The sequence below is a fragment of the Zeus faber genome (genome assembly GCF_960531495.2).
Source record: "Zeus faber genome assembly, chromosome: 8".
Lineage (NCBI taxonomy): Eukaryota > Metazoa > Chordata > Actinopteri > Zeiformes > Zeidae > Zeus > Zeus faber.
Genome location: NC_137195.1, coordinates 7,735,091 through 7,746,874, shown reverse-complemented (window position 1 = coordinate 7,746,874; position 11,784 = coordinate 7,735,091). Strand labels below are relative to the sequence as shown.

The window sequence follows — 11,784 nt, the reverse complement described above, 5'->3', positions numbered from 1 at the left end:
AGCATTATGGGTACAGCCTGGACCGAGCCGTGTAACTTTCCCGGAAGAGGGTGCACAGGCTGTCCAGCAGCCCATTCAAAACCTGGCGGGGGGCTTCCCAATGCACTGCAGTGAGGCTTGGAGGACAAAATCCCACATGCATGCATCCTCGACAAGGGCGAGGCGCGGCGTTGAGGGTGTTGTTAGGCGTGACTCAATTGCGTGCGGAGAACACGGAAAAATGTAGGGAAAAAAAAAAAAGGAGTCAAACAAAATTCAAGAAAATGTATGCATCAAGTAGAATCTATGACCCCAGCATTCGCACTGGCTGCAAACGGCGGACGGCGTATTCGAAGATGCAGAGCGCGCAAACAGCAATGATGAATAGATGACGATTAAAGGGGACGCATGCGAGCGCGGGTCGTCTTTTACAAGCGTTTCTTTCTGGGTGCCGCTTGTAAACGGGCCCTCGGCGGCTCTCGCAAACGGCTCCATAATGATCACTCTGCTGACAAGGCCGTTCCCGTTTCCAGGCGCTGGTCCATGTCTCCAGGATGATGTCAAGTGGAAAATTTGGGGAGATGAGGGGCACGGTGTCTAACGAGGTACATCATCGTAACAACACACAAGCCAAAGCAGCCAATACTTTGGGGTTTAAAAGGGTTTGTTCTGTGGTTGCGACGGTATTAGCTCTGAATACATCGGTGAAGTGCGTGCACCGCGTGTCAGTGCCTTTTTCAAGCACCTGTACTTACAGTAGTTTATCAGTGTTTATAGTTTTGGGGACTTTTCCTCTTTTACTCCGAAGATCCTCTACTTCACTCCACTGCATTTCGAGCAGAGCCATGTTGCTTACCTCCCTTTTTTGTCACGATTTATATTTATATATTTCAAAAAGGCGAGCCAAGCAAGAGGAAAAAAAACATTGATTTATATTCATATTTGTAAATATTTGTAAATTACCACTACACAGCAGATACTGTTTTACTATTTTTTTTACTTTTTTTTTATTACAAATTATAATCAGGATCTACATGCACACTCATCTACAGTAGCACCTTATGACGTATTATTATAAGATGAAATGAGACTAAAATAGCAATTGAGGTGTTACAGCAGCAAAACATCAAGAAAATCAAGGAAGAGATAGACAGACAGACAGACAGACAGACAGACAGAAGTGGCAGGCACACAGACAGACAGACAGATAGATAAACAGACAGACAGACAGATAGATAGAGAGACAAACAATATAAAAATATTTAATATCGATATACATCCGTGAGCAGAAGCCTTTATTTCATTATAGGCTCTGATATGTCACTGGATATGACAAGTACTTTTATTTCTAATACTTGAAGTACATTTAAGTATATATTCTCGCTCAAGTCGGATAGCGCTATTAAATGAATTGCCAACTATTTTGATAATCGATTAATTGTTTTGAGTCATTTTTTTGAGAAGAGCAATTTCAAATTCTGTGATTCCAGCTTCTTAAAAGTGAATATTTTCTTGTTTCTTGAGTCCTGTACGGCAGCAAACTGAACGTCTTGGGGTCGTGGACAAAACGAGACATTTGAGGGCGTGGCCTCGGGCCTCGGGAAACACTGATCGACAATTTTCCAGCATTTTCTGACGTTTTATGCGCGAAGCATAATCAAGAAATGCGCGATTAATCGAGAAAGTAATCGACAGATTAGTCGATAATGAAAACAATCGTTAGTTGTGGCCCTAAAGTAGGAACGTCAATGCGGTTCTTTTACCTTCACTCGAGCCATTTTGCGTCGGGACATTTTACTTTTCTTTCAGTAAAATGTTGACATGGCGGTGTTTGGACTCCGACAGGGGCGTGGCCTCAGATGTTACCGTTGGATGTATCAACGCGGATTTTCAGGTTGTTGTCTCTGTAATGTTTACTTATGTGCTGTGGTATTTTAAGAGGAGGTGGAGGAACATGGGACACAGCTGTCCACCGCCGTCATTTAACCTCCATCACCTCCTCCCTCTTGGTCCATCGATCCAAACGCCGGGATTAGAGTCAAAATCCTCCCCGACTCGGCTCAGGCGCTTTCGGATCAATTTCGACAAAGCGGGGCGTAATTTTTTTTTACGTGCTGAAGGACGACCGTCGATCGTGAACTGGCAAACGCGCGGCGCTCCCCAATCTGTTTGTTTCACTTCCTCCCTGGCAAGTGACAAAGGTGTCAATATGGAGCGGAGAACTTAAATCACGTTGTTGGCGGAGGCCGCGTGTTCAGCGCAGGGCGCGCTCCACACGTGTGTTGCGTTTATACGCAACGAAGTGTGCCGAGGTAATATTTCAGCAAATCATTAAGACCGGAACTGAGTTATCGATTCCCCAGTTTATTATTTTTTTTAAACGTGCACGAAATAAAGAAGATGGTTCTTAAAAAGGGGGGGGTTCAGATTTGACTTTCTGTATTAAGCATCATTTTGTGAGGGTTATGACATCATCTACGTCTGACCTGACTTTGCCCAGTTTACGGAACCAAATGAAATGTTTTATCACAGTTCCCTACGGCTCCATTTATCATCTGCAAATGTTATTATCAGCAGTGTATGGAAACGTTATTGATCCCCCCCATTAGTGGGGGGGAAACCCCAACCCCAACCCCAAACCCCAACCCCAACCCAGTTACAGTTAATGTAACAGTTACCGATATATTATTGAAGCATCACATTTGTGTTTATCACAAAGTTTAAGATCTTTGTGTTAAGATCGTGCATCGTCCTGTGAATAGTGATTTGATATTCCGATGTGTTATGGCTCCCTGTGCACCCGACACGACGCTGACGTGAAGCCGCCGCAGTCAGAGAGTGTGCATGTTGAGGGAAATTCGGCCGGTGCTGACTTCCCGTCGGGGGATCGTACTGTGAGTAAATAACAGAGGATGTTGATATTCTCCTTTCTGGCGTTAGCTTTAATAAATACGTTTAAATGAATCGTATTGTTCAATATTTCACCTTGATTCGTTTCAGGTAGCTTGTTCTGAAACTACTGTGTAGACCTACACTATAGGCCTAATTAAAGTCATGCAATAATATTTTTTTTTTAATATAAAATTATTATAGAAGGCCAGCTGAGTTGATTTTGGAAAGTTGATATATAATTAATATGTAATGTTTATTATTTTGAGGAGAAAACAACATTTCTGGATACAATTCAAACAGAAATCAATTTAAAGATTCAGTCTTTATAATGTATTTTGTTTACTAGGGTCTGTTTTGTGTCATTTTTGGGTTAAAGGGTGACGTGGATGCAATTAAATTATTGGATACATGTTCTTGCTTCCCAGTCTTACTTATGCATTCCACAGCATGTTATGGCTGTAGGTCTCTTTTTTTTTTTCTCGGGCCCCTTCTCCCCTGATTCCGCCGAGACCGGACCGGGCGAGCTCCTACTGGCCTGACGTTCACCAACGTGTGGCTCTGGGTCCCAACAGAGTCATTCGACTGGACAACGCGGGACGACCTCAGCAGGGAGCGGAAACACACAATGTGTTCCTCCATGTTCGCTCTTTTCTATTGGTATGATCTGCATTTGGACTTAAACCAGCCATGAAGGGCCGTACCGGTGTCAAACTGAATTTTAGTCGCTTTACTGGTCAGTACACATTCCACATTATCCCCCACCACCTGTTTTCTGACGATACCTACCCTTTTTTTTCGGTTTTGTAAGAGCCTCCTCATCGGGACATTCGTTTTGGTGCGAAGGAATCTCAGCTTTCTTTGCGGCGTTAAACAGGTTTTGTGACAAGACGAGCTCGAGGAACAAGCGAAGGAGGCACAGCTGTGCATCTCCGCTCGGATTCACTCCCTGAAAAAAAAAAAATCCCCGCCGAGCCTCATTTTGATTGAGAGGCAGCTGCGGGAGACGCCGTGTTTGGCGTTTGTAATTATTGGTCTGTTTTGCCCCCGGAGGACGCAGGATGGGTGAACAGGCCGGTGAAAATCTCTGGGGATTAGAGTGAATCCAAAAGAATGTTTAAATGTGAATTAAACAGCTTCGCTAAAGCAGCACATTTCAAACTTGTCCTTTTATTTGATCTTATTTTATTTTTTTAAGTGAAGTCGAACATAAGACGCAAAGTTACAGTTTCTTGAAAATGAAAAAATAAAGTAAAATAAAATAAAACAAACACACGCTGTGATCACAGCCCCATTGACCAAGACCTGGCATAAAGAAGAGATGAAAGGATGGAAAAAACGTGTGGTCTACCTCGCCACCCCTCCCCTTTTCCACATGAGCCTCGAACCTTATTTGAAGGCGATCCGATCGGATCGTAAGACAGATCCATCGAGGCATTCACGCCGTTTTGGACTGGACCGCTCGGGGAAACCGCAAAGCGCTCGACGCACGAACGCGAGCGGCTCCGTTTGGCCTCGTTCGACCTCGGGGAAAAGCCACCCCCCGCGGGGCGGAAACGCCGTCGAGACGATGAGGAGATGTTTTCATTTTTTTAAACAGGTAAAACCGTCCACCTGGCCAAGTGTCTCACAACGCGCCCGCGTGATTAAATGAAGCCGCCGCCGCCGCCTCCAGCCGAGAGCCAGGAGCCCGTCAGCCGTCAAGCCGTCAGCGTTGACAGACCGGGGAGCGCCGCGTGCAGGTCCCGTTCTGTCAGAGCCGGCTGCACGTTATTAATGTTGACAACATATCTGACGGAAAAAAAGGAGCGGATTCCGTCATTAGCGGGCGCTAATTCATGCATAATGAAACATACTGGGGGGGATTATCCTAATTTCCCCGCGTGGTAAATGGGAAGTTTGCATGGGGAGATGGGGGCGCTGGTTCCGGTGGTGAGTCGTAATGAGATTATATGAGTGCTGTTAGCTTAACATGTCAAACGCTCGTGGATACGGTGATAGCACGTTAAACAATTTATCACGCCTGTGTGTCAGTCAGTATAATGGTGATTAACGGCGAGCGAACAAAAAGCGCGCCAAGTACCAAAAAAAGAGCTAATGTTACTTATTAACATGTTATCTCCGTGTTTTGTTGGGCTCTGACGTGTGTATCTGTGAAGACGCTCATTAATCTGGTTAGCCGAACAGGTTTCAAACAATCGCTCCCGCTCATACTGTGTGTGTGTGTGTGTGTGTGTGTGTGTGTGTGTGTGTGTGTGTGTGTGTGTGTGTGTGTGTGTGTGTGTATTAAGTCTCGCGGATGACTGCCTGTGCACATACTGTACACGCATTTGTGTGGGAGAGGCATAAATTAACTGCCGGGCCATTAATAGAAATATGAGGTAAATATGCGTGGAAGTCATAGTAAATACGCTAGGACGTAACCTGGGCTATCAAAACATAAAAGTGCAGAAAACACGGCTTTAGAACGAAGTCAAACACAGATTTAAAGGTATTAACACAGCGGCTCCCTAATACATCAACGCAAAATAGGTCGTTTGCAAGGAACGGCTTTGAAACTTCAATATCGAACGATGAACGAGATGGTGTTGTACTCGTAACACTCATTTTCCATATTGATCATCAACACCACGTCCATGCGCGGTGACTGTGGTAAAGGGGCTCCATCTGGAGTTCATCCCTGACACTTAATGAAGTTTGTCCGGCTGACAGCTCATATTTGTATATTTCTTCGGAGTGGCCAGCCGCGCCGGCCGGGAGGACGGCTGCAGGAGGTTTGCGGCCGTCTCCGCCTCGTAGTTGATGGTGTCGTTGAGCCGCTTGAGCCGCGGCGCCGGCAGGTCGGTGCGCACGGTGGGGACCCCGTACCTGCGTCCGTCTGTCAGGGTGGGGGAAGCCGATATTGAGCATCAAATATTTGTTTGCAAACAAACATCAAAAGCGAAGGGAATACGCACATCGCGTAGGTCGTGTAGGCGTAGCGGGTTAAACTGTACAAGAACAACAAAGCGCAGTTGGGCACTAAATTGCCCAAACTAACACATGTATTGGTAATTTTGAGCCATTTCCTCCTACTTCATTAATGTATGTTTCACTGATTTCATTTTTTTTTTTGTCCCCAAAAAAATAAAAGCCGGTGGACGAACAGCCAGCTGGCGGCGATGCCCAACCTCTCCCACCCTGAACTCACCCCACGTGGACGGACCCCCCACCACGGCCCCAACAGCGGAGGCAGAGGTGACGAAGCGGTCCGGTGCCGTCGCGGACCGGGGGCACCCGAGGGTTCTGGGGGTCTTGAGGGGGCTTCCCACCTCCACAGGCACCAGGTCCTCGGGGGTCAGCAGGTCCCCTGCCGTGGAAGCATGGGCAGAAGTCCATTTCTCAACGGCTGCCCGCGGGTGGCTGTCGGGGCGATCGGAGAGAGATAATGAGCTCCTCATACTGACCGGTCGTCAGGGCACGCTGCTCGACAGCCGTGAGGGGCACCCTGTCCTTCCAGGTGAGGAAGTTGGCGAACTCCAGGAAGCTGACGGCGCCGTCCTTGTCGCCGCGGCAGCCGTCCATCAGGTCGTCCAGGACCGGCTCGGCCCAGCTCAGGCGGAACTCGCGACACACGTCCCGCACGTCCGCTCTGTCGATCACACCTCTGCCCGTCTAGCAAAGGAAGCAAAACACACACGCAGGGAGACAAGCGACCACATTAGGTTTGGCTGATATGAGAGCAAGAAAGCAACATCAAGAAGAAGAAGGGGGAGGAGCCGGAGAAACACAAGGGGCGAAAAGGGGGTCCCCGTGGTGGGAGGCAAGCGCCGATGTGGGCCCTCCGATTTGGGAAAGTGGCTCGGGCGGATACCAAGACGCTCCAATTTACACTCACACCGCACCCATCAGGCCTGCGACGGAGGAGCCGACAACGTTGAACGGGGGGTTTTCCAAATGACTCTACTTTAGATTGCACGGAGTCGCACTGGTCCGGAACGTAATATACACCTCAATCCAGAAGCGAAAGGTTAAACGGCCACTCGGTTACGCCCCCGCCCCGTCCCGGTGCCGGGGGGTGAAGACGCGGCGCGGCCAGTCGTACCTTGTCGTAGTGCCTGAAGGCCTCCAGCAGAGAGGGGAAATGGTGGAAGTTGACCTTCTTGAGTTGGTGCCGCAGAGCACTGACGCAACCGCGCCGTCGCCCCTGACCTCCGGTGAAGTCCCCCGGCTCAGCGGAGCGGATCAGGTCGGCAGCGCCTGCGGAGAAGCGTGGGGGGGGGGCGGGGGGCGAGACGCCGTTTTCCGGTCTGACCCGAGCACCACGCACCTCCCGAGAACCCTGTCAGACTCGTACGGTGGTGTGATAAGACCCTATTCTCTCAAGCCATTCCCCGAAATAAACATTTTTGCTGGATACCGAATTCATCTCGAGGCACGACAATTCCGAAGGTGCGATCCGGTGTAACCTTCGAGGCGTCCGACATCCTGGGAAGACGAAGGCTTTCCGAGTTTTCACAATCGGGCGTCCCGGAAGCCAACTTTCCACTGTGACCCAGGGAACAGCAATTCAAATCACGCAAAGTGCTTTTGAAGGATAATAAGTCATTCATTACTAGTCATTCATAAAGGGAGGGGAGCGCTCACCTCGGCGTGTCGGGCAGCCACTGGAAACTTTTTGCGACGTTTCGCCCGTCGTTAAAATGGGGCGTGGGGACCCCAAAGCTGCTGCATTTACTGTAGTGACCCGAGTCGTACTTCCTGTCTACTGGCTCACCTGCAGCGTGGTCAAGGAATATGATCGGTGATCGGTGAAGAGAGGATCAGGTGACATTTCAAAATAATATAAAATAATAATAATAATAATAATATATAATAATAATAAATAAACAAATAAATGTCACTAAAAAAGTGAAAAAAAACACTTAATGATCGAAAATGACAACTATTACTGTAGTGATGGAAGCTTCTAGGATTACATTTTTTTGCAAAGCAACGTTCTATAGATAATGTTAACTGCCTAAATATTAGCAGTAGATAAATAATATAAATATAGGTAAGATAAATAAATAGATATAATAAAACCCTGTTCTGGTTTCGAGATGTTCACGTATGCTTACGACTTTGTGCTCCATACATTAGAAAACGCAAAATGAATACAGCTGTCAATAACACTGCACACGTACGCACGCACGTGCACATGCACGCACACACGCACACACACACACACACACACACACACACACACACACACACACACAGTTAGTCTGGTGACCTTCCTGGGCGTCGACCTCCCCTGGTGCAGCTGCTTTTTGAGGGTTTACAATCTCCCGTACACATAGTCCTGGACATGAGGAAATACACAAGAAGAAAAAACATGTGAGATATTGTTTTGTATTTGGTTGTTTTTACGGACATTTATCATTACAAACTGTTTGATAAGAGCAATTTTTCCTTAAACCGTTTGACATCGCCTGACATAATAATAAATAAGGAAAAATAGACTGTGCGTTTCATAACTCAGCGTCCGGGGTTCCGTTTCCACGGCTCCCATCCTTACCTGCCTTTGATCTGACGCCAAACGTGGTTTTGTCATTGAACCAGTCGGGGAGTCCCAGACTCTGGTCATGTGACCTGCCCAGGGAGCCTCGCCTCCTGGAGGTGAACACATCCTCCTTGAGCTGGTGAAGCTTCTGCTGGAACAGTGTCTGCGCCGGGGGATTTATCAAGCTTCCAGCCTGGTGGGATGACAGCACGCATCAGCACATCTGGATTCAAGGTGAAACACGGTCCGAGTCAAACCTGCAAGAGCGTGCTGGCACCATGGCAGCCAGTACCACAGTGAACAAAACAAATGCTCAATACACAAGATACTGAAACAGCAATATAATGAAATCCATTTGTTATAGTAGCTGCACAACAAAAAGAAAGACAAAATATCTTTCTTTTTCAGGTATTCTTCTTAGAGCTAATGAGAGACAATAAATGCGGTCAGTTCAAGTACCACAGCGAATTACAGTCGACTTCTTTAAAACGTTTTTCATTTACGAAATGTGTGTAATTTCTCAATGTATCAAAGTGTTCCAGTCGTGCAGTATACAGTACTCACAGAAAGGGACCTTTTGCCCCGAATTCCATGAACTAAGTGTGAAGCGATATCTGGGTCTTTTGCCCTTCCAGACAGCACCCTGGCAGCTCCAGGAGGCTGGGTGGTGGTGAGGAACTTCCTTACCACTGATGGGGTGGGGGGCTGCAGGGTGGAGATAATAATAATAATAATAATAATAATAATAATAATAATAATAATAATAATAATAATAATAAGTACAGCTGAAGGCAGCGATACACAGGGTCCAGTTTTTTCCCTTTAGGTACGTATGACAGTTTTTTGGTACCCGTGAAATGCATCACAAGTTACAAACACTTCGATTGGGGGCGACTTCGATCTGGACTAATCAACGTGGACTTACATCTGCGCGTTACTCTTCTGCCGTTCAATTGAAAAATCCCTGAAGAACAGTGTTTTAAGAATTACGATCGTTCCCGGATGACGCAGTGCAGACACTGTGTCACACCAAAACGGACACCTTGTATTAAGTTGTCAAAGTTAACGATGTCTATAAACATTGCGTTATATGTTGTTGTTTAACAAAAAAAAGACCATGTTTGGGATGCACATTTTTCTAACGACAGCTGGACATTTGTGGTGTATGTATTACAAAAGCTAAGCCATCGTAAGAAAGGTAAATAAAGAAATGAATCACCTTCATTCTCTTTTCTGTTTTTTACCATTTTCTCTAACTTGGTAATGTCAGTCGACATATTGGTGTTGGTGTACCTGACACGGAAGTAGCCACCTGTGATAAATTGTCGTTGGACGGCGGAAATGTTTGTCATTAAGTTGGTCATTCTCTGCATGACAGATAGGGATGCCACGGTGTGGAGTTTTTCCCACCGGTTAAAAAACTCACGACAACACCGGTGTTACCGGTAACAACAGACATCTGACAGCGGCGTTAGGCACGGGCGCTAGTTAGGGATGGAGGGAGACGGGTCCCGATCTAGAGCTGATCTAAGGTCTCCAATAGCCTTCTGTCCTCTCCTCCCGTGGTAAACACACTCTCACTTTCACAGACACTCTCACGAGTCCAACCAAGTATTGATAACACGCTTAGTATTTACAAATCAGATTTTCTTTAATTAGATGAACGTCGTCGCTGATACTTGAAAATTAACTAAATGGGTTTTATTTCTATATATTAAAAAAGCAGAACAACGGGCACGGGGGGCAAGTAATGTAATCGGTGTACGGCCGAACACTGTGCAACACCGGTAACACCGGTAACCGTGGCAACCCTAATGGCAGACATTGTAATAGTAACTGTAACATCCTGATCGGGTTGCATTTTATCATTGGTGACTTCTAGAGCGCCACGGGTGTTGCAGTTGTATTTCTCCGTGAGTTGGAATCTATCACAATTTTGTCAGGTGTAGTCGTCGTCATCAGTTTTTTTTCCTGACTTCCCCCACACTTAGTGCCTACATGTTTGTTCGTCAAATTAGTGCATGTTATTATGTCCAACCTTTCTAACAGCTCCTCCCCTGGGAGTATCACGTCGGTTTCATTCTCTGCGACTTCTATGTCTGATCTCGGCCCTAAAAAAGCAGTTATCATCGGCCACAATGGATCGGTAGGGTCGCTCATTACTATAGCTTTATCTATTCTAAAATTATTATTTAAATGACAGATGTTATATTTTTAGAAAGTTTATTTTGTTGATATAATGTCAAAGGAAGGAACTGACAGTTTGTATTGTGAGATTCATTGACTCATTATAATAATTATAATAATTACATCAATTTAAATTTGTTTAATCCTTAGTGCTGTCAGGAATATTTGAAAAATTTACACATTTGTGTTGTTGTTTTTAAGTCATTTGTAGTAAATATGAATTTTTTCTCAAATGATCATTTGTTTGTTGTGGTTCTTCATTACACACCCTGTATTTAGTTTCAGTATCTTTACTATTGATGTTTATTCTGCATTTCTTCATTGTCTAAAACATTTTCTGGATGGCCAGTAGTGACAGTAAATGATAGAGTTATTATATTGCCGCACGTCTTTTTTACAGTTGCTGGCATAAACTTTGAATTATTACGTTTATTTTTCAGTTCTGTGGGGTAGGAATCCATGTCTTTCATGTACAGTGGGGCAAAAAAGTATTTAGTCAGCCACCAATTGTGCAAGTTCTCCCACTTAAAAAGATGAGAGAGGCCTGTTATTTTCATCATAGGTTCACCTCAACTATGAGAGACAAAATGAGAAAAAAAAAATCCAGATAATCACATTGTCTGATTTTTAAAATAATTTATTTGCAAATTATGGTGGAAAATAAGTATTTGGTCAACAACAAAAGTTAATCTCAATACTTTGTTATTTACCCTTTGTTTGCAATGACAGAGGTCAAACGTTTTCTGTAAGTCTTCACAAGGTTTTCACACACTGTTGCTGGTATTTCGGCCCATTCCTCCATGCAGATCTCCTCTAGAGCAGTGATGTTTTGGGGCTGTCGCTGGGCAACACGGACTTTCAACTCCCTCCAAAGATTTTCTATGGGGTTGAGATCTGGAGACTAGCTAGGCCACTCCAGGACCTTGAAATGCTTCTTACGAAGCCACTCCTTCGTTGCCCGGGCAGTGTGTTTGGGATCATGGTCATGCTGAAAGGCCCAGTCACACTTCATCTCCAATGCCCTTGCTGATGGAAGGAGGTTTTCAATCAAAATCTCACAATTCATGGCCCCATTCATTCTTTCCTTTACACGGATCAGTCGTCCTGGTCCCTTTGCAGAAAAACAGCCCCAAAGCATGATGTTTCCACCCCCATGCTTCACAGTAGGTATGGTGTTCTTTGGATGCAACTCAGCTTTCTTTCTC

At 45.6% G+C, this 11,784-nt stretch overlaps 1 protein-coding gene across 1 annotated transcript; it reads right to left on the bottom strand.

The window, feature by feature from the left end:
- Positions 1-5,555: 5,555 nt before the first annotated feature.
- efhb (EF-hand domain family, member B) lies at positions 5,556-9,669 on the bottom strand (the record flags this gene model as incomplete). The annotated part of the gene is given in 9 exon segments (XM_080005801.1): positions 5,556-5,746; positions 6,059-6,317; positions 6,319-6,522; positions 6,953-7,107; positions 7,268-7,395; positions 7,495-7,624; positions 8,123-8,191; positions 8,408-8,585; positions 9,637-9,669. Coding segments are annotated over 9 exon segments (1,347 nt in total).
- Positions 9,670-11,784: the final 2,115 nt, after the last annotated feature.